Source organism: Trachinotus anak, unplaced genomic scaffold, assembly GCF_046630095.1.
Source record: "Trachinotus anak isolate AG129_WGS33_773 ecotype Australia unplaced genomic scaffold, CSIRO_AGI_Tana_v1 ptg000032l, whole genome shotgun sequence".
Classification (NCBI taxonomy): domain Eukaryota; kingdom Metazoa; phylum Chordata; class Actinopteri; order Carangiformes; family Carangidae; genus Trachinotus; species Trachinotus anak.
In genome coordinates this window covers 10,689,477-10,715,265 of record NW_027273883.1, presented here as the reverse complement: position 1 = coordinate 10,715,265, position 25,789 = coordinate 10,689,477, and the positions used below count along the sequence as shown (strand labels likewise).

The window sequence follows — 25,789 nt, the reverse complement described above, 5'->3', positions numbered from 1 at the left end:
CTCAAGACATGTGCTGACATGTATGAAGCTTCAAGCCCTGAGAACCAAAAAAGTGTTCCAGTTGCTGTCAGTCAAAACCAGTTTTGCCGAAAGAAATTATAACACAGTGTGTTTGTAGTGTTTTTCCTTTGCGTGCACAGAGAGAGGATTCAGTTGGTTCACGTGGCAGCCGACTCTGTTTAGATCATGTTGATTGGCAGAGGTGCCAACAAGGCCTTCACTTTTTGGTGTTCTTGTCATGCTCTCTGTTCTTTGTCACATTTCAGCTTTCACAGAACGTCTTCTTTTGTTTTATTTTAGTTCACTCTTCAGCTGTTGTGCTTACACATATGGGAAAGGCATGGGTGGTGTGTTGCTGTAGTTGTTATGTGTCTCTTCAGGCTTATTTCCCTTTGATTGCTTTTGCAGATGCCATAATATTGCAGCACAATGATGCAGCGGTAATTAAAAAAACAGTCCAGACTAAATGTTGTGTTTGTACTACAGGCCTGTAGCTACATAAACAAAATCTGGCTCTGTCTGGTTGCAGCTTTGTGTTTTTAATTTGTAGCTCACTAATTCTTGTGATGATTGACAGAAGACAAACCTGCAAACACCACCTTCTTGCAAACAATTCACAAGCTTTTAATTGGAACAAAGGTTGGACAAACCAGCTGTCAAACATTCACATTATCAGGAAGAATAACAACAACATTGCTCTCAGAGGACAGAGACATCGTGATGCTGTATTCTCCAGAAAACCAATTAGACAACTAGACCTAGTTTGTGAGGGTAAGACCAGGATGTATGCATTTATGATTGTGTATCATTTGTAACATCCACCTTGTTAAAAGCTGTTCATGAGGATGGACCAGGAAATTTGAAGGAGTTTGAATATATACTTAAATATATGCATTAATGATTTGTGACCACGATGCGTACAAAGCTGATCAATTTACGGTTGAAAAATAAACTTTGTCCGTGCTTGCTGCTGATCTACATATTGGAGACATTTATTTATTTTGTAAGTTGCCAGAACCCTCTTTTGCCTTAATGCACTGCAATTTCTTGTCAGAATTGGCCAGCACACAGTATATGCTGACGCTGATATGCCTGTGATAAGCTAATATCAGCTGATATTTTGTGCTGGCTTATTCTAAACTCTACTGGGAACCGCTGAGTAAACATGTACAATATGACCATTGTGTATAATACACAGATAAAATGGCTGTAAATGTTTACCACATCTACAAATCAAGCTCCTACCGCAAGAGTAAAATTCTTTGAATTGTGGCAGTGTTTCTCGACCACCCCACCACTCCAACACCCAACAAAAAAGTAAGAAAGCTAAAGAAATCGTGTGTCTGGCCACAAGCGTAAATCTTTGTCCCCACACTTACAAATAGGCTTGTGTGGCTGCTGTTGATGAGGGCATTCTTCACTTGCCAGACCAACCTGTGGTAATCAGTCACCATTTGTCTCTGTCCGCCATGCGGATATGCTGAGCAATGCTGCAACTGGTATGAACTGAGGGGCCGAGTGGACCTGCTTCCAAGTGGAAAGTAGGCAGCGCAAAGGGGAAAAGATGGAACTTTCACTCTTTAGTTATGATTGATTTCAGTCCTGTATAGCTGCATACTAATGAACCCACCTTTGTTACGTTACACTGATTTGTGCACTGCTCTGATGTGTCTGTGCCACCAGGAAATTGTGTTCTGAATTGGGTATTTTTGTGGAAGCTGAGCTGTCGTAATGAGTCATTCGATGTTAAGCGCAAGCAAAGTATTCCTGGAAACATGTTTTCATTTTACAATCCCCTTACCATGCTTTCTTTATCATGATTCACCACCTCCTATGGTCATCCTTCAGTCAGATGCTGCACTTTCTCTTGTTGCTGCTGTTTAATTTGTTTTTCTGACTTGGCCACTGTCGCTGTCTTCTGCGTCAACTCTCATTACCTTGTTTAAGTGACTCATCCATCCTTCCCTCCTGCTTCCTCAACCTGTGGTAAGAGTCAGCAGAATCAGATTCCACAGTCGTGACTAGCACTTCCTCGTATAGATGAATATTGTGACACACGGCTGTACAATTTGATGACCAGTGTATGACCAACACTGACCAACAGAGGGGCGCAATGCCAAACTTCACTCACTGTTACTGTAGGTATTATTAGAAGAGCTGTATGTTTTCAGTTTCAAGAGCAAATGTCTCTAGTCTGTCCCAAACCTCTTAGTTTACATCCTCACTAGCTGAGGGGGTGTTGTTTTGTTTCCTTGCTTAGAGTGAAGAAAATATTACACTGAGTGATATTTTAATATTTAACCAAAGCAAGCTGAGGGCAATTCTTTCAAGATGAGAAAAAAAGGAACCCTCTCAACAGATTTGTTCAGGCAGGAAACTTATGCCTTGCCCTTGGAGTAGGTCTTCAGTAAAAACAAGGAAACAGTGGCCTGCAGGGATGAGCACTTCACTCACACCATCTCTGAGTCACACACAAACAAGATTGTTTGTACAAAAGCCATCTTAGGACCTTGTTTCTCACCCTTCAAAGTGTTGTGAAGATTGAAGATTAATTCGCACTTCCTTCTCTCCAGGACACATAGGGTAGCAGTGTGTGCGACCTCACCAACTTCCTCACACTCTAATGGAAATCCAAAACAAAGAGCTCGCTACTCCCCATCTCCCCAGTGGCCATTAGTCACGTCTAACTGAGGCAGCGTGTTACTCTATCCGACCATGACTGGAGACTTCACACGTGGTCCATGCATGGAACAAGAACAATATTAAAGAACCAAGGCTCAGAGGTGTTGCATGCTGTAAATCATGTATGTTATTACATTATTGATGACCTTTTCTGAAAGCAAACTACACATGTTTAGATAAGTTACCAACATGTGGTAATGCAGATGAGAGCATGGGCTAAAAGTGGCGTAGCTCAATGTCCAGACTGAAATATCTCAACAACTACTGGATGGATTGCCATGAAATTTTATACAGATAATCCTTCTCCCCAGAGGATGAAGTGTAATGACTTTGGTGAGTCCCTGACTTTTCCTACAGTGCCACCATGAGGTTGACATTGATGGTTTTTCTAATGCCAATCATCAGGTCAAAATCTTAATTTGTGCAGTATTTCAGTTTTTGACAAAACTTTTGAGATTCCAACAGCCTACTTTGTGTTTTTTCCTAATTAGCAAATGTTAGCATGCTAACTAGGTTGGTGAACATGCTAAACATCAGCTAAACATCAGCATGTAATCGCTGTGAGCAAGTTAGCATGCATTTAGCTCAAAGCACAGCTGCACCTAAATGCCTCATAAAGTGGCTAATATGGCTGTAAACTCAGTTAATTTACTTTTAGCTAACAGTTGTTTTCCATACATAGTCTAGCAATACAGTTGAAATATGAAATTGCAGGTATATAAAACATGCTCATGACAGCTATCCATCACATAAACATGATAGAAGATAATCAGTGCACAAGAAGATGAGAGAAGGGGCTGTTTTCTCCCCCACCAAATCTCATTTAACAAGAATTCATTTGTAAATCGGCTGCTGAGAATCGCAGCACGGTTTGTTTTGCAAAGGTAAAACTGGCATAATAAGTAAATGTGGCCACTGTAAAATGCATTTATGTAATTTGCAATGGATGCTGCTCAGCAGCTCTGTTAAGTCTCGGATGTTGATAATGTAACTGTGACAGGAAAAGAAATGGCCTACGTATTGACTATGATTGATTGCCACTCTTAAGTCCTGAGACTCTGCAAGCTGATTTTAATACTGCACTGACACATTGAAACTAATGTCTGTCTGGAATGGAGGAAATCCCAAAAAAGCCTTTAAGTTGATATGCTTTGGAAAATAGTCAGCAGTGATGTAAAGCATACACAGTTTTCAGTGAAACACCTGAGCAATCCTTTAGGGCACTGTACTGACATTTGGACTAGCTTTATTATACAGCTGGAAAGAACCCCGAATGCTAACATTTGGTTCCAGCACGGACCTCTCTAGAAAAGATGTAACCAGCGCCAAGGCAGGCTTGCCATTTTTTTATTTTTTTTTTACTGAAGCAATCTAATTATAGAGACCCTGGCAAGCTATCTTTAATGATGCAATAGCTGCTAACTAAAAAAGTTCTCCTGTGAGTCTCTCTGCTCTCGACTCCGTCTCTCTTGTCGGTTGTGTTTCGTTCTGTGCAACAGAAACAGCAGCTGCTCATAAGTATTCATTAGTCCTGCTCATGGATTAGCTGAGACAAAATGTGAGAGAGAAGATTGAGCTCCACACTGTGCTGCCTCCTCCAGAACACAGCAGGCCCTTCTCCTTCTCTATGAGCACTAACCACAGCTGTTCAACCACACTTGACTTTTCCAACAACAACGTTCTCGGATGGCGGTGGGTTAGGGTTCGGGTTTGTTCCTGCTCGCCGAAACATTCGTCTGGTTTTCCTCCTGTGTTTATAATGTCTTTCTGTGGTGTGTTAGATTAAAGTTTGCTCCCCTTTTCCCCCCTCATTGAAAAACAGTGATGACACACTGTCGAGGTTAATGTTTGTTGACATCGTGGTGGTTGTTATGGTGATTGCCTTGGAATTGTTGCCCCAGTCATCAGATTCCCAGCTCTGATTTAGCACACGCAGCTCAGTCCAGTGTGCCCCATATTTCACCATTTTGTCATCTGGCATATGCGCACACATACTTACTCATTTGGAAGACTTGGGTTTAGTTTTTTTTTGCAAAGAAAATAAAAAGATGTCAGCCTGCCTTTCTCTCTCTGTTTCTCTCCCCTCCTGGAACACATGCACCATGGATCGGTTGCGTCTCCCACTCAGGACAGCTGCACTGGCTGGCTAGTCCTAAGATCTCCTCTATGCCCACATGCACCCATGCAAACACACACTGTGAGGCCATAAGTCACCCTCTCTACACCGCCTCCCTCCTCCCAAATACACACACCCATGTACCCATGTCATCGCTGCTCCTGTTCCACTGTCTCCACCATGTTGTGCCTGAACTAACTCTCTATTCACTCGGTTTCCATACAGTCTCCCTCCCCACCTCCCTGGTTGACCCCCCCCCCTTCCTCCGATCTTCTGTCACTACAGCTGTGTGTCAGCTGTCGGCCTGTCGCAGTCTAGTCAGAGATGAATCTGAAACACAGAGGGTCTACAGGGAAGACAGCCTGGCCCCTCTGTCTCTCCCAGCTGTCACTCCCACTTCAGACTTCCAGTTATCATGAGGTTTCTGTCCTTCGTCTTGCTCCACCACTGGAAGTCTTCCTCAGACATGTTCAAAAGTAAAATATGCACAAGGGACAGAGCTATGAAATTCTTTTATAATTCACATATTCATTTGGTGAAATTAAGCTGGTGTTGTCAGACAAAAAGCACAAACGATTTTTAGGAGGAAAGCACTGAGTACTATGCCACTTTGAAGATACTGCAGACTCTGTTGTCAGTTTATTATGTACAAGCTAAAACTAATGAGGTCTGTTGCAGACTTGCTGCAAATTCTATCTTCATTAAGGTTGTAATGTTCAGGTTTTGGTTGCTGTTTCACCTGTATGCTCAATTTAGAAGCTGTTATGGGTCAGAGACAGGTCTTGAAATATTTGATCCACCCCTTTTGTATTGATGAGGGTAAAGTAAATATTAGCAACACCTCTCTGTGTATCACAACACAATTCAACCACACCACAAACCACAGCCTCCAAAATTATCATAAATTTGTATGGATACCTCTCTAAAACAGCTTGAGTAATAGACTGCATTCGTTTTAGCTTGGTGTACAGAATAAACTGAATGTAGGTGTTCTGGCAAGCTTCAAGGATCCAAAGTCACTCAACAACACATACAAAACGTCTGTTGTGTCGTGTTAGAAGCAAGTCGTTGACTTTGTGCTACAGTAGCACAAACCATGTTTCCGTCCCCATTAACTCAAAATACTTTGACATCTGTCCTTCTGTTCTCTGGCACTGATTGGTTTTCATTTCTCCAATCTTACTGCTTCATCTGTTTGTTATTTATTCCAAAGAAGCATCTCCAACTGGGTGCTCCAAATATGCTTCACCCTATTAAGAGAAAGTAGGTTTGAAATCAGTAATTTGGAGAAATGATTGGTATTTCAAATACAGAAGGAATAAAATTATCTGGGAGTAAATGGCGGCGGCTAATTATACCATCTTCAATTACCAAGCTGTTTGTAGCCTTTCTGAAGGCAGCAAACTATTATTGTATCACGGCATTCGGCTGCCAGAGACAAAAACAAATTAGCTTGTGAACGTGGTCTTTGTTATGTGGCTTTGTGTTCGCTCCTCTGGGGTCCGGCCTGAGCTGGGTGTGCAAAACATTGAGAAACAAATGACTGAGACACGCTACGTGCCTTGGACTAAGAGGATTTGGTTGAGAGAGTTGAGTTATTGATGGAGATGTGGAGTGTGTGAGCTCTGCGGGCTCAGGCTACAGCTGCATGAGTAAATGTTTCATGTATATGTATGCGTGAAAATGAAATAATTTCTCTTTTGATAGTGATTGGTTCAATTTCAACAGACACACAGGCAAGAATCCTAAAGTAAATATCCCCCTTTCTGCGACAGGTATGCCTGTGGTCATCGGTGTGTCTCCGGACAGGTAACCAGGTGTGTTGCTGCCGTCATGGCCTCGCCTTCCCTGCGGCTGTTTCCTGTCACTGTGCTCACAATCCTGGTGGCACTGGTGTCGTCTTCAGAGGAACATGAGTGGCACTTTAACCCAGGTAAGACGTCTGTCAAGAGAACATCTAAATTGTGATCGTTAAATTGTGTTTAAAAAAACAAACAAAAAAAAAAACTGTCACATCTGAAACAGACATTTCCAAGTCGTTTTTTACTGTCACAAACTCAGACATGATTGCATTTTCAAACCTCTTACCTCCTTCCTCCTGTCCACGGGCGCAGCAATCGTGCGTCCCGTTGCTCCAACATTCTCCTCACATTCTCAGATCAGTAAGGCTCATTCTCCGTCTGCTATCAACAGGCTATCCTGTGTCCTCTCCCTGTCTGCCAGCCAGTCAGTCGTGTGTAATAGGAGAACGAGATAGCCCCCCCCCCCCCCCACGTCAACCCACCGGCTCGTCAAGATTGCTAATGCACAGGCAGCTCATGAAAGTGTCAGTCAAAATGTCGGGGAAAGGGAAAGCATGAGGGGTTAGTTAATGTGAGCCGACCAGGTATAACCAGAGGAGACTGTTTGCAGCGCAGTCAACCTCCTGACTGCAGCAGCTAGGCTGTGAAAGAGAGTAAGGCTGCTGTTTTTTTTTATTATATGCTGATTCTGTAGTGTATAAATGGCTCCTGTTGTCCATTAAACATCTCAAAAACCAAATATATTCCATTTTTGATGTTATAAAATTGAGCAAAAAAACAAATCCTCACATTTGATGAGCTGGAGCCAGTCAATGTTAAGTGTTTTTGGTTAACAAGTGTTTTGTTAAATTAGAGCAGGAACAACAGCTGATCAACTAATTGATTCGTTGAATGACAAAAAAAATGTATAGCAACTGTTGCGCTATCGTTCTATCTGCATCTGCATCTCCAGTGTCGGTCTGTTGGTGCACCACTTTGGTCCAGACTGAAATATCTCAATAAGCATTGGATGGATAGCTGTGAAATTTGGAGTTAGAACGAATTGTAATATCACTTTATCTAGAGCCGACATCAGGTCAACATTTCAGTTTGTCCAGTTGTGACAAATGTCTGTGAAAGTAACCACATGCTCATCCAGCTCAGCTGTACATTGTTATTGTGAGCTTGTTACCATGCTGAGATTAGCGTTTAGCTCAAAGTGCTGCTGTACGCAGCCTCACAGAGCCACTAGCACCGTTACAGACTCTGTGTTTAAGCAAAAGTGCCAAAAACTTTCAAGCAAAACAAAAACAGGTGATTTGAAGATGTCATCTTGGGTTCAAGGAAGTTAAGACTGTGAGAATTTTATTACCAAGTGTTCAAGTGCTTAATCAAAAAAAAACCAACAACAACAAAAAAAAAAACCTGTCAGATTATAATATAATAGACACAGTTGTTAGCTGCAGTCCTAATGCAAACTGTTGTGGAGTAATTGTCTGCTGGATGATCAGTTGATTTATGGACCGTTCGTACCTGCACTAAATGAAACTTGGATTAGCTGGATCGATGGAAAAAAAACAGCTGGAGATAGATGGACAGACTTTAGCACAACACACAGACAAACGCAGACACCCACACATTTTGTCTTGTCGAAAGAACTGAATCAAGTTTGATAGTGTGAGCAGAAATGTTTTAATACGTGGGCTAAAGTTTCATGAAAAATGACAAAAACAGAAGGTGAAAGCAGAGGACACTGAGAGGGAGGGAGCCAGAGAGAGATGCACAGATTGCAGGTGGCAGGGTGTTGACTGGCAATGTGTGTTGATGATGATGGTGTAATGAAATGGGCACCTGTCCGCGGTATGGATGAACTGTGTGTGTGTATGTGTGAAGTGAGTGTGTATGTGTGAACTTTGTGTGTATGTGTGTGTGTCTGTGTGTGCGTGTGTGTCTGCTGCACCCGCTGGGGTTTTTAGGGTTTGTCATCCAGCCCAACATTCCTGTCCGCTGACTCAATGACAGAAACTGAGTTAGACGCCCACCCCACCCCCGCCTCTTTCTGTCACCCTCAGCCTCCCGTCCATATCACTGTCAGTACCCCTTTCCACTTTATCACTACCCATTCCCTCCCTCAGCCTCTCACCTCCCCCTCCACCACCTCCCCCTCATGACTGACTCCAGAGTGGATAGCTGGGTCGTTGGGTAATCCCTGCCTGGGACCATGCTATCTGGATCATTTGATAATGCGGCCGCTGGAGCACAGTCAGCACAGATATTTGAGACCTGTCCGTGTTCTTGAGTTTGCCCTTCGTTTCTTTCTTTCTTTCTTTCTTTCTTTTGTTCTCTTCCTGCAAATCCCCAAGCAGAGGTAACTGGAGCAGGGGCTGCACAGGGTCACCGGAGTCCAGAGGAGGTGGTTTTGTGTGGGATGGAGAGCTAGAAGGAAAGACAAATAGACAAAAGGAACAGGGCTGGTGTAACCTCAGAGGAGGCAGGTCATAGTGTCTCACGGGGCCATTTTATAGAATATGAACATGTGATTAATGACTGTCTTTGATGTTGTCACTTTTGAGAGGTAAATTGGCACTTACTGGAATAAGTGATGCAAAACACTGCTATTTAGTTTCACGTGACAGACGCACCCTGAGAGATTGTGTCCCAGATAACAGCAAAGTGGAACAAATGATTGCAGAGTTTGGTATTTTTCTCCCTCTTCTCAGTGTCTCTGTGGTTTATGAAGCATGAAGTCCGGAAGTTTTCACAGAGATGACATAACAACATTATGCTCCGTGACCAATGATGGCTGCTGACACTCTAATGGAAATATTAAATTTCTCCTGGACATGTGCTCCATACAAATGAGAATGTTACTCATGTCTTTATCCCGCTCTCTTTCCCTCAATCCTTCCCCTACAGCTCAGTGTCGTTACGCCCTGGGCATGGAGGATGGCACCATCCCAGACTCTGACATCACTGCCTCCAGCGCCTGGTCAGACTCCACTGAGGCCAAACATGGAAGGTAGGAAAGTGTGTGTTTGTGTGTGTGTGTGTGTGTGTGTGTATGTGGGCTTGCATTACTTTCATACTGTAATGAAGTATTTTTTTCTGTATTCATACTCTGTGTGGTTACAGTCTAAAAACTGTATTACTACACTAAGGAGTAACTTATCACAAGGCTGTAGAACTGTTTACACTCAGCATCATTGATCACTCAGTTTCACCTGTAACCACACCCACTAGTGATGTCATAGTGCACTGACATACCCTGGAGTACAAGATTTTCAGCTGGTGATAAATTGCTGGATTTTTGTTAAAGTTTTGTTGTGTTACTTTGCAAAGTTAAGAATTGCAGAACCTACAGTTTTGCTACAATTAAGAAGATATTTAATTTAATGGACAGTAGCAGCGTTGTGTACTTTCTTGCTGACCATTTTTGGATGTGTGCCTTAAAGATAGATCGATTTTAGATATTATTTTCTCTTTAACATTATATTTTATCCTGGCAGTCATTGGTCTCTTGTTGTGAGACTGCACACATGACCATGTAATGACATTTTTCATATTTCTAAAACAGCAAAATGATTGTGATTGTGAATGATGATAGCTACAATGCAAAGTGTATATTATTGGTTGTAAATTTGTTAAAACCATAAGTGTAGCCCTTTCAATGTGGTCTGCCTTCTCTTTTCAAATCAATCTCACAAAGAAAACATAATCACCACTTTGAGCAGCTGCACTGAATGAGATGATTGGTTGCTGCTTGATAGGGCATATTTAATTACCTGTTCCCAGACCTCTGAATCACCGCCTGCATGTCCGATTTGTTGAGCAGTTCATGTAATGAATAAGGTATAATTTGGTCGGATTAATTTGGCTGTGTTATCAGTGTTTGCATAAAAATGGTGAGGGTCAGGATGTCACCTTGGCAATTTCACTTGTCTGGTAATTTAGTAACAGTTAGTCAGAGTGACCTTTGAAAGAGCTACTGTTGTACGTCAGCTTACTGTACTTCAGTGCGAGGGATTGAATCAAGTCACAGTACTTTTCCAGGAGTAAGATATTCTCGTGCTCATCCACATGTCACTGCCGACTGATGTGTTCGTCTGCATGCCTTTTTTTCCCCCAGCGTGTTGGCACCGCGCTAAAGTAATTTGTCAGAAGTCTATTAGATTATGATAGAAGATGATAGTGTGTGTCTTTCTAAAACCCACTGCGTAATTATATTACCACCTTGTCTGTCTAGCAGCGAGGTCAGAGTCACGAGAGGCAAAACATGCTACAGCCATGTGTACGGGCCTTTGCGGGATCACTTGTGTGTATGTGTGTGTGTTTGTGTTCATTTGTCTCCATTTGTCTGTTTGGCTGGGTCTCTTGGCTGAGTGTCTATCCATGTGGAAATGATTATTAGCCCTAGCTCTTTTTAAGATACACCGGGGAGATACTGAGAGAGAAAGAGAGAAAACAGAGAAAGCAGCAGACAGCGAGAGGTGAATCACGGTTATAGTGTGCTGACAGCTGGAGAGGAATTAATTTGAAAACAGGATTTGAGGGAGGGTGTTGTGTTAAGGGAGGGATACAGATCTGGTAGGTATTTTTTTTTATTTTTTTTATAGCTGTTATTACTCAGTGGACAGTGATATATCAGCATGTTGGTGTGAGGGAGTGGCAAAAAGATGGAGGGAATGAGAGAACAAGGAGAGAGGAATTAATTGTTGGCTGGTATTTATTTAGGAAGCAAAAGACAGACAGAGAGAGATAGGAGAAAAATGAGGTACTTGGCAGAGCGGTTTGCTGTAATGTTAATCCCGCTGGCTGGTGCACGTTGGACTGAACTGTGCCCAGCCACATTCCTCCTTTCTTCTTCCCTCATCCTCTTCTCCCACTGCCTCCCTCCATCACAGGACACCCTCTGCAGCTCTGATGTGTTGATATCATCTCGTGGTTTCCGGCTGCATGATCTCACCCATCAAGTGGAGAACAGGATGGATTGAAATATTAGCTCCACTGTCAGCGTGACCGAGTTGATATAGTGATTTGTTTTGGCGGTCTGAGCAGCAGCTTTCATTTTGAGAGAAGCGCCGCAGCGGTCAGAGCATGGTTGTGGCCTGGCGTCTGTTCCAAAGCTCCTCGAACGAGTCGATCCAGTGTCACACACACACACACACACACATACACTTAAGACAAACACACACACAGCCAAGGTTGCGGTCTTCATGTGGCCAATATGCGGTGGTAGTATGTACTTTTCTTCTCAGACCGGATTGGAGAAGGTCACACTGAGTGAAAATCTTTTTAGTTGTGCATGTGTGTGGTCGCAGCAGGTCTGAGGAGCTGCGAGTAAAGAGCCTGATGTTCTGCTTCAGACCTTGTTTGTGAGGTTTGAAGAATGTGAAAGAGCTAGTAATTCTCTCTCTGCTCCTTTCTTCTCTTTTTCTCTCTTCATGAGCCTAATGCGTTCTCTGCATTCTCCATCTGTCTGCAGTCTCTCTCTCTCTCTCTCTCTCTCTCTCTCTCTCTCTCTCTCTCTCTCTCTCTCTCTCTCTCTCTCTCTCTCTGCTACCTACAGCGTGTCTTTAGCCATAGCCAGGTTTTTGTGCCTCTGCATTTCTCTGTTTCAGACAACATTGCCTCATTTATGTGAATGTTTGGCCGCTGTGGAATCCAATATGTATGGTGGTAGAGGAGAGTTGGACTGTTTGTATTGAGTTCTCGCTTGTACCCCTGCATGCTGCCAGCCCTGTGGGTTTTGATGTAGTCAGTGTTGTTGTGGGTGTGTTTATGAAAGCTTGGGCGTGGGGCTGGGATTTTTCAGCGGGGTTTTTATTTGTAAAAAATATTTTTTCTCAATTTGTTATCTGACATCATGATCCTTCCTCCCTCTCTTTGTTTCTCTCAGGTTGAGTACTGGAGAGGGGGATGGAGCATGGTGCCCTGCAGGAGCTGTTTTCCCCAGTGGATCAGAATACCTTCAGGTGACATACTCAGTTTACTCTGCTCTGATTTATTGTTATAATTAGTGCTCAGTCCACCTGTGATAATTGTGTACCAACAACCGTAACTACTGTTTCCCAACTAACGTGTATTATCTCGTGTGTTTAATCTGTGCAAAAAGTGTAAAGAGGTCTTGTGCTGTTTGGATAATGTATTATCTTTCTCCCGTAGATTGACCTGCACAAACTCCACTTCCTGGCTCTGGTAGGCACCCAGGGTCGTCATGCTGACGGGCACGGCCAGGAGTTTGCTCGCAGTTATCGGCTCCGCTACTCTCGAGACGGAGTGAAATGGATCACCTGGAGGGACCGCTGGGGCCAGGAAGTAAGCAAGATTTTTTCACTTAGTTATTTATGGCACAGCTGGAGCCTGCTGTCTCTTCACACATGCACACAGATGAAGGAGAGAGACAGTTTGAATGTTATTCAGTGAGCCTTGAGGGAACTGACCCAAGGAAAATGCAGTCCCCATTACTGATAGGAAACAGCTCATTATCCTGTGGCTGAGTATAAATGTAGTGTTATTATTCATCTGCATTTGATTTATTATTTATTTCAAAGTGGAGCAATTTCTGTTCAATCAACAGAAGCAGGCTTCACTGCCGGATATTTCAACACCATGCAATGAAAAGCCTTAACCTTGTGCAATAGAAGCACCTGCTGTTGTGCTTCAGTTCTGCACTGTATTTTGTGCCACTACTGCATGATAGAAAGGGAATTCAGACCTCCATCAACCTGTGTTGGATTTATTAATTTAGAACATTGTCACGCAACAAATATTCAGAAATTGCAAGTCCCATGGAAAACTGCTCCTAAAGCTCTCACTCTAAGATCTGTCCATCTTGACACCTTTGTGTATTAAAGAAAAAGTTCAGTCAGTTAATTTGTGCTGTTCTTAGATTAACAGATTTTTGAAGACGCACTCTGAATAAAAAGTCAGAGCCTTCAGGCGAGATTGTTCAACCCTGCAGGTAACGAGAGAGACGAGCGGTGTACTATGTGATTGAATATTTGTATTTCTCTCCCCGAGGTGGTGTCAGGTAATGAGAACACCTATGATATCGTGCTGAAAGACCTGGGCCCTCCCATCGTGGCCCGCATGGTGCGTTTCTACCCCCTGGCTGACCGGGTAATGAGTGTTTGCCTTCGGGTGGAGCTCTATGGCTGCATATGGGACGGTAAGTGTCTGTTGCTGTTGCTGCTTTTGTGCCTACTTAGGTATTCATTTTGTTTGTGTATTCTGAGGCATGCCCTCCAGTTCTTGATAAATCAGAGAACATTTCCTATGGTGAAGGTAAATGAGTTCGCTATCATCCTAGATTTACTCCTCTATCAGGTGGGAAACGGGGGGATTTGTTCGACGGCAATGATTATGAGCCTGTGTGTGTGTGTTTTCACCATACATCTTATGCATCGATTTGAGGTATTGCATCACATTTACATCCTCACTGGGGGATAAAAAAAAAGCCACACAGTGATAAATGGCATTGGTCCGCATGTTTCCTGAAGCACAACACTGACTAACTGAGTATTTATGAGTGGCTCAACTTCTCTATTGCCCCATCCACCTCCCTCAGACAGCGACAGGCTGCCTATAAATCAGAGGTGTCACCAAGGCTAAAAGCCCCTGTTCCCTGGTCTGTGTCTTCAGTGAAGACCACCTGTAAAATATGCTCTCATTTGGATTCAGAGGGAGTGCAGCTCTGCAAGCCAGACATTATACGGAATCTACAAAATGTCAAGTCTGACATACATTCAGTCTCTCATCTCGCCTCGTATCAGATCATATGGCGGCACGGTGTCTTCCTCATGTTTATTGCTTTGCATTTGATATGGACCTGCATGACCCTCACATACCCCCACGCAGGTACACGAGATACACATCTGAGTGTATAACCACATCCAAAGACACTTATTGGTGTGCAAACAGAGCATACTGCACACATACTGTAAATCCTATGTCAAGTATTGTTTATTATGGGTAGCAGAGCGGCGGGGCTGTAGTCTGTGTTGCTGACGTCACCTCTGTTCTCAGGGACTGGGCTGATTAGCTGTATGTTGGCAGGTAAAGGCTTAAGTTTCACTGCCTAATGGTGGCTTGGACTGCACAGGCCTGAGCAGCGGACCTCTACGTTTGTTTTACTACTTAGAAAGCAGCTGGAGCCGTTTCCCCAGTGATTACTGTTAAATTTTGGCTCAGTCAACGTGTAGCTGCTCAAAATTAAAACAAAAAAGCTTTACAAATGGAAGAAGTCTCACATGCAGCTGATGCATGTGTGTCTCTTAAAGAGAAAACTACAAAAAGCATGTTTTACTTCAACAATCACATGACTAATATTGAATATTTTCTGTCACTCAGATGGGTTGAAGGCTTACACAGCTCCAGTGGGTCACGTCATGCAGCTGCCTGGCATGTCTGTCTACCTGAACGACTCCACCTACGATGGGAGCACTGAGCAAGGGTAAGATATTCAGCCGCTCAAGGCTTCTTTACTATTTTCATTTTTATGTATGAGTAAGCATCTCATTTCCATAGATTCCCATAAACTGCTCTTTTTTTGGATTTCGTTTTCACTGAAATGTACGTCCACCACAGCCTTGGCTGCAAATTGCAACACAGCTTTGGCAAATATGTTTGCGATGAAGAATCACAAGTGTGGAGTGAAATGTGCCGCGATCAATGGAATTCCAAAAGCATCTCCACGGCGCTCATCACGTTAGCACAGAAGAGGGGCCTCAGCCAAACCCTGTCTTGACAAAGTTTATTCTGGGGTCCGCCTAATCGAAAGGGAATGACATTCATTTTTTTCTTGTAGTTGCTCAGGGAATTGAGGCGTGTTTCCTGGCTGTAATGTTTTGGCAGCGAGCAAAGGAGAGTGAACTAGGAATTTGTGGGGAGGGCAGGGGGGTTTATGGGGGCTGTGGTTAATGGGGCTGAAATGTTTTGCTAGCAGGTGAGCTAACAATTTTGATGTAATCCAGATGTATTTGTAGCAGATGTGTGTGTGTGTGTGTGTGTGTGTGTGTGTGTGTGTGTGTGTGTGTGTGTGTGTGTGTATCTGAGGGAGAGACTCACAGGGCTGGGACCGAGGGGATCTATTAGGTGATCCTGTTGTGTTTCTTTGCTTGTACTGAGGTCTGTATTTGTATGCAGTGTAGTTAGTGTTTGTGTTTGTGTGTTTGTGTGTGTGTGGGTGTGTGTGTGTGCGCTTTTTTGAATGTGCATCTATGTATATATGCTTATTTATGCATCTTTGCATGCTGGCTCATGAATGTCTTTAGAAATAGAAAGTGACAGACAGTCTGCAGCGTCCAGCATTATTTCTGCCCAGAGCCTCGTGTTAATCCGTGCAGTGCTGTGTGTGTGTGTGTGTGTGTGCAGGATGCAGTTTGGAGGCCTTGGTCAGCTGTGTGACGGTGTCCTGGGAGGAGACGACTTCATACAAACTAAGGAGCTGAGGGTGTGGCCTGGGTACGACTACCTGGGCTGGAGCCGGGAAGCCCTTGGGCAAGGCAGCGTGGACATCGAGTTCCACTTTGAGAAACCACGTATCTTCCACAACATGCAGGTAGGCGGCGAGCGTTGGTGTTTGTGTGTGATGGTGCATGTGTTACTGAATGTGAGAAGGCTATGCAGGACGTTGTGATCCCTCTGGCATTGGGCTGCCTGTAAATCAGAGATGTCATCGTGCCTAAAAGCTCCGGTTCCTGGCCTGTGTCTTCAGTGAGACCATGTTTTGAAAATTTGGTATTTAGGCAGGAGATTATACTGGAGTTTTATGCTCATCCTATATCAGATCTTTTGCAGCGGCACAGTGTCTTCCCTGTGTTACTGTGTGTAAATGAATGTGAGAGAGTTATGCGGAACATCCTCATCCCACTGGACTCTCTTTTTTCACCACAGTAATTCAAGAACCGTACAAAGGGCCTCCCCGCAGTTTAGGATTTAAGACACTTACTGCACATTATAACTCAAGGTTCCACATTCAGTTTCAGCTGGGGGCCTCAGCTGCATGTCATACACTGTATCCTAAATCATCATGTTTCCTGTCTGTATCTTTACAGTCAAATATTTAGTAAAGACAAAAGGGCCAAAAACTGAAAAAGTACACAATGCAAACTTTCTTCACTTGTTCCCCCTTTAGCGTAAATGTTCTGATTAGATTTTGGAGCACCTTGATAATAACTATGTGTATTAAAACTGATTTCATTTACCTTTTTATAACTATTTTAAAATGAGGAGATCACATAACCTTGTGTTATGAAAAGACAATTAAGATGACAAAGAACTATTTATTAATACATTGATTTGGGTAATTAATTATCTCATTAGCACAAGACAAGCTTGTCATTGAGATTATAGCAGGACATTAGGCTGATTCGTTTCTTTTTGCATGCTGTAGCTCCAACCAGTGTAACTTATGTTTGTTTATTTCTTTTTGCTCTTATCTACAATGACTTTCTTAATCTGCCATTTCATCAGAAAGCAGCGTTTCAACTGGAATAGCTTTGCAGACATGTAATTAGTTTTAATGTGCCATTGTTTATCATGGGACAGCGCGTCTGCGCTCGGATCTCTGGGTGCCACCAAGTTGCATCACAGTCTGTTTGTACGTCCGTGTGGCTTTTGGGGTTAGCTTGTGGAACAGCGGAAGGAATGATGATATGAAGCAACTCAGTTTGAGTTATAACTGTGTTGTCTCGTTGGACGTCATTAGGAATGTTGGTTTGGGTGTGATTCACTTTATACATGAGTATACTGAACAGCACGAATCCCCAGTTAGTGTTATAAAATGACATCTTTTAGAGGTCTGGTTTTGACTGAGGTCCAAAATTTCTGTGTTCGCTTTCTGTTTTTTTTTTTTTTTTTTTTTCTTCCACATGTTCGTTATTATTATTTCAGTGTTTCTCAGTTACCTTTTTAAAATCTTTCCCAGCGGTATTCCAAGTGCTTTTCCTAGGCTTATCCTGTTGTTTTTCTTGCCTTTTCCCCAGTGGTTTTCCCACACTAACCTCAGCTGACATGCATTGTTATTCTGGCTTGGCACAGCGGATGTGTCAGACACACAGGTCAAATAAATAAAGAATGGGAACCTGAACCTCATTCTAGCTCGACTTGTCTCTGCGGGTCAGAGTTCCTTAACCTGCGTCTAATCACTTCCAAGGGGAAATCTGCTCTTTGACCCTTTTCAGTCTTAACCTGCACTTCCTACAGGGCTTTTAACAGACACTCTTGGGGAACACTATGATCTGCCTTCGTAAAGATCCAGTTCTGTCCTTTGGGAATTTATGCAGAACTTGACTTCGTAAGTGCATCTGCAAGACAAGGAAACTGAACAAAAAGATCAGAGGGAATTCATAATGTAGGTTAGATTTATGATGAAACAAGCGAAACATAATGAATGCAGTGTTATGCTCCCAAATTAAGCTTAGTGCGGGTCATTGAAGCTGTATTCCCTGAAGGAGGAGAGAATTACCTTGGTTCTGTTGACTTATTAGACCCCCACCACCAACAACAACACACTGGATTTTGTCCCTTTCCAGAATCAGTTACACATGAACTCAGCATCTGGGGCAGCTGTTCTTCCTGCATCTCGTGTGTGTGAGTGTGTGTGTGTGTGTGTGTGTGTGTGTGTGTGTGTGTGCGTGCATTAACATGTGGATTAGGTTAGAGTGGCTGTCCCTGCAATAAGTGTTAGGTTAAGTTAAACCTGTCAGAGCACCCTTTGCACCACCTCTTCTCTCTGAGGGGCAAAAAGTTCTCTCACCTTCTTCATTTTCTATCTCTCAGATCTATAGATTTGACCTTTCAGTTGCTCTTTTAAACACCCTCCATCTTCCTCCACCTCCTCTCCTCAAGCTCCTCTTCCTCCCTCCAGCCACAATGACGCCTCATATATTAGATCAGCTTTTATGGATTCCCTATTCTTTCCCTGCCTGTAAAAACAGGAGCGATGTATCCTCTGCTCTTCTCCTTTTCTCTTCTGTCAGACACTTTCAGTTTTTTCCATCCTTTCTCTTCTCTGCTGTATTCTAATTTTGTTAATTTGTAGTCCTGCTCAGCTAAACTCAAGTCGTGCCAAAGCAATTACGGCAGAACAGGATGAGAATGTGTCATCAATTTTGTGTGTTAATTGAATCTCCTCCATTTCCACAAATACTGAATGAATAAGGGTCCCACTGTTTCCCAGAGTTTCCAAGATGCTTGTACAGAGGTCAAGCTAATTCAGATGTGTAGATTGTTTTCTAATTGATTACACCCTCTTCCCTCCTTCATCTGCCCTCTTTGTTTTCTCTTGTCCCCTCTCTCCTTCCCCTAGGTGCACAGTAACAACCGCCACACACAGGGCGTCCGAGTCTTCAGCAAGGTAGAGTGTCTTTTTAAGCCGGGCATCCTCCAGCCCTGGTCGTCTCCCGCACTCACCCTGCCTGTGCCCCTGGAGGATCTGAAGGACCCCTCCTCACGACCCATCTCCCTCCCACTGGGTGGCCGACCGGCACAGATCCTCCGCTGCAAATTCTGCTTTGCTGACCGCTGGCTGCTCATCAGCGAGATATCTTTCCTCTCTGGTAGGAGGCTGAGCTGAAGTGATTGAAGTTGAAGTTGATTGAAGTTTTTCTCCTATAGAGGCTTTGCACTCATGTCACAGATATCTTAGCAACTGTGTCTGGCACAGTCTTGGAGGTCCAGTTGAGACTTGGGTTTTCCTAAACAATAACTAGATAGGTGTAAGAACAATCAGCACTCTTTAAATACTAGAAGTAAAAGTTAAGTCAAGTGAAGTGAAACTAAGAAATCTGATGAGCCAGATTTGTTTCCAGATGGTATCAGCATTTTTGGCACTCAAGAATCTTGTCTAGTCAGTGGCTGTATTTTACTGAACTTTCTGTGAAAACATCAAGACAAATTTTTTCTCAAATAAGTTGAAAGGTCTGAATAAATAGGCCGACCACAAACATAGATCTTGTGTCAGTCATTCTTTCTATCCTTCTAATTTATTTTAAAGTTTATCAGAGTCAGAAGCAGAAAGTGTTTACTGGAAAAATGCCCGTTACTCCTCCGTCTGCTGTCTTGTCTTCACTATCTTCCTGTTTACAGGCTGAAACACACGACTGAAGGCAAACAGAGATGGGGGTTCGATATCTCCTGTGAAGAGAGGATTTATGCCTATCTGATTGGAAGTCAGATAGAGGACTCCTCTCTTGCTCTCCAGCAGAGATTGCTGTGACTAATTAAACTGTCCTCTGTACTCAAAAACACTGTCAGTGGTCGCATGATAAGAATCAGCAAAGTGCTCAGTAATCCCACTGTTCTCAGGTAGCTGAAATGACTCGACCCAGCAGTGGTGTGGTTGCTGGACTGGAGCCAGACTGGTGATAAATCTCGCACCACTACACTCGTCTGGTTCATGGTCTCTCACCAAGAAAATGTCCAAATCATGCAGGTGTGTGGCCTCATGTTGGCCAGAGCTGAGTCACATTTAGTCATTAGTCAGGCATGAATTTAGTTTTTTAATATGGCTGCATTTCCATTAACTGTTGTGTGTCACAGGCTCTGCTCAGGGACTCTGTGTCAGCTGGCTCTGATGTTTTCCAGAGCATCACATGAGCAGAGCCACAACACCAAACTAAAATACTTGTTGCTGCAATAAATGGTTACGACCTTGATATGAGTGTAGATGTTTAAAACAATTCAGCAATGGTTAGTCAGCCACTTAACTGGTTAGGGAGCTAACACAATTATTCACATTAGTTAACAAGGAACGGATCAGTTCCCACTCAAAGCCAACATAATCGAGTCTCTAGAGTGAATAATCTTTGTCTGGAAACACAAAAAGCTGTGAGGACTACGAGACAGTGTGTTGTGCCATATGAAAACCCCTAAAACATGTATAACATGATTCATTTTCATTAAATTGTCTCCCTGATTCTTTCTCTTATCCTCCTTATCCAGAGCCGTTTGAGGACGATGTCACAGCGCCTGATTCATTTCCTCCTAATCCTCCCGAGACCCCTTCCATTAGTTCCTCCCCTCCTTCTGTGAACCACACCTCCTCCTCTCCCACATCAAGCCACAGCTCCATCAACACCACTGCCGGCCCTTCAGGTGAGTCCTGCTCTTCCTATCTTCCTCTTCACACCCCCCCCCCCCCCACACCCACACCCACACACACACACACACACACACCTTCTTTTCTTTACCATCCTTCATTCCACTGGTCATTCATTCTCCACTGTCCCCTTTCATCACCCACCATGCTGCTTCACCTACCCCTCCATACTTCTCTCCCGTGCCTCTCTAATTCCTTTGATCTCTTACTCATCACCTCTTGTCTCCGTGCCCATCTCTGTCTCTGCAGTTGTGATGAGTGTGAGCATGTCGGCAGTGTCTCCAAGCCATGTGTCTAATGCAGAGCCAAAGGCAGGCAGTGCCAAAGGAGCCCCATGTCTGACTAGCCTCCCTCTTTATCATGAGCGCTGAAATACGTTGGCTTCGAGCCAATATTAGCTGAACCTAAGTCAACGCCGGATGCTTATCTTTCAGATTTCATTATACTTAAAGGGCAGGAGAGATGTGGTTTGAAATTAAAGGTCAAATAATTGAACTTATAATTCTTCGTTTTTTTTCATTATCTTGGTCTGGCTTTTAAAACGTTGGTGAAAACTGGAATTTCATAATAATGGATGAAAAGCCAAATGAGCCCGAATTCTGCTATCCATGATTTCCTCTCCCCATCACTCTCTTCTGAGTCTTCACCACCTCTCTTCTCACGCATTCCTCCTTTGTCCATCCCTCGCTCCTCCAGAACCCCCCACCGCCACCACCTTCTTGACGGACACCACTGGTAACTGGACGCTGTCAGGTGAGAGAGAGCAAAAAAAACGGACAGATAGGATGAACTGAGGGAGGGGAGCTCGCTCCAACCACTCCGACCCTCCCTCAGCTTCTTAAAACTGTTCCACAGCTCAGCAGAGAGTATGAGGTATAATGGTGGAGGGATTACAGGGCAGGCTTTGGCATTGGGCTCTATCCCTTGGGCCTGGAGATATACAGCTGTAGGAAAAACACTAACACAGCTACAGTACATTATATTTATGTACAATAACAACTTGGCTTCCTGTGGTCTCACAAACGGCATGTTTTCTTTTCAGGGATCTGGCTCTGTTCTCCACTGCTAAACATTAACAGGCTTTTTAAAAAGCTGGAAATGGTTTTCTGTGGCGTGTATGCTGCTTTGTCCTTGTTACTGGCTGTGGTTGAATGGCTTTGTTTGGCTTTATTTATTACTTACATGCATGGTGTTGAACTGACAGGAGAGCGAGAGAGAGAGGGGATGGGTTGTCTTGTTGTAAGTGTATAAGTGTGTGCTTGCAGGGGTGTATTTATGTATGTGTTCTGTACATGCATGGACATAAAAGCACCATGTCTGCTTGGTTTTTGGTCTTTTTTACATGAGCCATTTTTTTCCCCACCACTTATTCTGTTAAAGTGGTTTGAGGAGTTGAGGAAACTCTTTCATCCTGCATTTAAATAACATTTCACGTGTCACTTGACCTTCAGAGGAGAAAAAATAACCGGATGATTCTGACTAATAGTTGACTACAAAGCTGTCGAGAAGCAAAGCGGTGTTCACATTCTGTTCTCATGCAGCAGGCTCTGAGAATCCCTTTGGTATGAGCGCGCATACTGGATGCATGCTCACACAGACAATCCCCATCAGATGTTTAGTAAGCCTGATGAAACTATGCTGGGGTGTGTGACCTCAGTGACTGCAGTGAAAAGGCTAATGCTCAGACCGAGCAGTGCATTAGCTCAATCCAAGTCCTTGTCATACCCACTGATAGAGACAGCATTGCACAGTGCTCTATATACATCACATCAGACCGATAAATACCTGCAGGTTCCAGGCAATCAAGCACATACACATGTAAGCACCTGACATTTCATCCTGAATTTTCCTCCTTCAGGGCCTGAATTTGCTGCTGTGACTCCCAGAGCGGGTCTTCCTGTAGCCAAAGATGACAGCAGTAATACAGCCATTCTGATTGGCTGCCTGGTGGGCATCATCCTTCTGCTGCTGGCTGTGATAGCTGTCATTCTGTGGAGACAGTACTGGAAAAAGATACTGGGCAAGGTGAGGGGACATGCAGTTGTTAATTCATCTGTAATTGTTCTTGAACTGCAGGATTATTTACCCCAAGTGGTATCTAGCCATGCAGTCTTGGATTTCTGTTACCACCCTAGTACAATGGAGGTAAATGAAATGTTGTTGATCAAAGCTTTGACAAAAATACAACTGAAAAAGACAACATCAACTTGCTTTTTCAAGAAACCATGCCCCAGTTGCTCCATAGATCTTGCTGTCAGCAGTCTCAGTTTCATTAATTACTTTCTAAAGAATAAATAGTCCTAAGTGAGAGATTGTTTTCTTGTGTGATTAGGCTGAGCTGCCCCCTTTAACTGAGTTTAAATGACTGATAGCAAGCTGAGATTACAACTGCCACGCTTTTGGCAGAGTGCCACTGGATCTCCATCTGGATGTGTTGCGGGAATCATTTCATATTTACCTCTAATTGTCCAAAGATTAGAGGCTGTTTCCGCAGTTTGATCATCACCTGCTTTAGGGATTTAAATGGTGCATTTATATTACCTGTGTTCAAGTGAATCCTCTGCCATCCCAGGCCCAGGGAAGCCTGTCAAGCGATGAGCTGCGGGTCCACCTGTCAGTGCCCTCGGACAATGTGGTCATCAACAACACACACAGCTACTCGAGTCGCTACCAGCGCATCCACACTTTCCCCGACGACCGTGACCATGACAGAGAGGGAGAAGGAGAGTACCAGGAACCCAGTGCTCTGCTCCGGCCAAGGGATCACAGAGACAGCACAGGTAAGTTATAAACACACACATATGACAGCACAGTTCTGGAGCGCATTTATAGATATGTTTGATAACTATAGCGTCTATAGATTTTGATGTAACTGAGTGGTTTAGTCCAAAGAAATCACATTTAGCATGACATTTAATGTGACAGAGAACATGTCAGCATGCTGACATACAGTAAAACATACCACACATGGTAACAGAGATTGATCAACAGTCAACCGCACGCATCTGGCATGGAGACATTGGAAATTGTGAGACATTGCAACTGTTCGTGTGCACAGAGTTTAAATTTCTACAAACATGTATGTGGTTTGTACAGATTGCTTCATCTGCGTGCCTGTGTCCATGCTTTTGCAACCTCTGTTGATCATATCAGTAAGCAAAATCATTTGGAAAGGGAAAACAGCGTATTTCAACACGCCAAACAAACGTAAATCATACCAAACACGCTGCGAGGAAGAGTGCCTCCAGGATCCACAGTGCAGAGGGGGCACAGAAGAGCTATTGTTCTGAGTTAAGGGAAGAAAAAGAAAAGAGGGAGGAGAAAAAGAGGAGTAAATAAAGAAAAGACATTCCTTCACTTGCATTGCACCACAGGAGTTCTGCATGCTGCCATTACAACGCGCCTGTGTGAGTTTGAAATAACATGAGTAACAGAAACATTATTTCATCCACTGGTTCATGTTATGTTTGGTTATGGCCTGTGTTATGTTAACTTTGCCTGTTCTTGCACTGCTCTTCTGTTCTCCATGTGTCAATGCAACCCCACCTCCTCTCCTCTCTCATATAATAATGGATATGCTAACAATGTCACGCTAATGGTGGTTATTGTGTTTTGTTGTGTGTATGTTTTGTGTCACGTGCCACTTTGTTTCATGTGTATGATCCATATCATGGTACCTGCGTGCACCCCACCTCGTCCCGTTTGTGTGTGTGTGTGTGTGTGCGTGTGTGTGTGTGTGTGTGTGTACCCTCCCAGCCTTGCTGTTAAACAACCCAGCATATCACCTGCTCCTGTCAGATCACAGAAAAGGCTCAAGACCCCTAGTCGTCCCCAGCACCACTCAGGCTCAGGAAAAGAGCCTCAATGTGCCCCAGGGTAAGACACCTTGGACCAGGGCAACACAGTCCAGAGGGGCCCCTACCTATACCCATGTACTATTAACTCCCCAGGGTTGGGGCATTAGAAGTGCTCTTACAGACAACTCTAGAGAAAAATACGTCCCAGATGTGATTAGTCCATTTTGCATGTGTCTGACCATTTCATTCATCCTGTTACTCACATGATTAGTCACTCACATTCACTCACCACTCAAACTGACTCATGCTTTGTTTGAGGAGATAGTTTGGTATTTGGGGAACTGTACAAATTTTCAGACATAGCCCGAGTCTGACAGACTCATGGATACCTTTGTTTAACTGTGCTTGTGTCATGGCTCTATTGATGGCAGTGTGCGTCTGTCAGTCCACCACGTTGTTGTAGACTGAAATGTCTCAACAACAGTTGGATGGATTGACATAAAATTTTTTATACAGACTTTTGTAAGTACCAGCAGCAGATCACAGTTATCATTTATCCAGTGAAATAGTTCAGCATCTACTGAACTGATTAGGTATAAGACAGTCATGGTTCTCAGCAGATGTATCCTAATGACTTTGGTGATCTCCTCACTTTTCCACTAGCGCCGCCATCCGGTCAAAACGTTTTCTTTGCTTTATGACAATGCACTCCCATCTTTCTCAGATGTTAGCATGTTAACACACTAAACTAACATGGGGAAATGCACCTGCTAAACAAAAGCATGTAAACATTGTCATGAGGATGTTAGCATGCTGGCGTTAGCGTTTAGCTCAGTGCAGCCTAACAGGCCCTCTTGCATGACTGTAGACTCGAAGTGTTGTTATCACTATTATAGTGAACTTAGCTTAGCTCAAGTCTGTCTGTTGAATCAGGAAGATGCTACTTAAAAAATCTGTCAAATACTGTACGTGTTAAGGGTTCAGTAGGACACTTGCAATGCAATATTGTTATTAATCCAGCATAAATGATAAGTTCTGTTAAAATACAGAATTCGTATTCATGGGCTGCAGTCTGTGTGCATTGAAGTGGACTGGGAAGGCTCCTATCACCTCCATTATCATTTTAACAAAAGTGGCCTATAACAGCTTGGTATTCAAACATCACACTCCCCACAAGTCTTTGACTTGTATGTGCTGTCAGAACCTCATGGGAGGTGTTCTTGTTGAATTATAAGTTATTATACCTTTGTTAAATTAAAACTGGTGTTTAAATTTCATCAGAAATTGCAACGACAGATTCTAATTTAGTTTC

The 25,789-nt window shown here is 43.4% G+C and overlaps 1 protein-coding gene across 6 annotated transcripts in view; it reads left to right on the top strand.

The window, feature by feature from the left end:
- Positions 1–25,789, top strand: part of ddr1 (discoidin domain receptor tyrosine kinase 1) — a 38,515-nt gene that overhangs the window by 6,222 nt on the left and 6,504 nt on the right. For 2 of the 6 annotated variants that reach the window (XM_071469516.1, XM_071469512.1), the window contains exons 2-14: positions 6,574–6,731; positions 9,496–9,598; positions 12,476–12,551; positions 12,742–12,894; positions 13,600–13,747; positions 14,929–15,031; positions 15,952–16,138; positions 18,890–19,139; positions 20,524–20,676; positions 21,377–21,433; positions 22,539–22,705; positions 23,253–23,460; positions 24,437–24,556. In XM_071469516.1, coding sequence (XP_071325617.1) covers positions 6,632–6,731; positions 9,496–9,598; positions 12,476–12,551; positions 12,742–12,894; positions 13,600–13,747; positions 14,929–15,031; positions 15,952–16,138; positions 18,890–19,139; positions 20,524–20,676; positions 21,377–21,433; positions 22,539–22,705; positions 23,253–23,460; positions 24,437–24,556 — 1,825 coding nt within the window. In that variant the 5' untranslated portion in view covers positions 6,574–6,631. The remainder of the gene's footprint in view (positions 1–6,573; positions 6,732–9,495; positions 9,599–12,475; positions 12,552–12,741; positions 12,895–13,599; positions 13,748–14,928; positions 15,032–15,951; positions 16,139–18,889; positions 19,140–20,523; positions 20,677–21,376; positions 21,434–22,538; positions 22,706–23,252; positions 23,461–24,436; positions 24,557–25,789) is intronic. The other 4 variants (XM_071469513.1, XM_071469517.1, XM_071469514.1 and 1 more) reach the window with 4 other exon arrangements.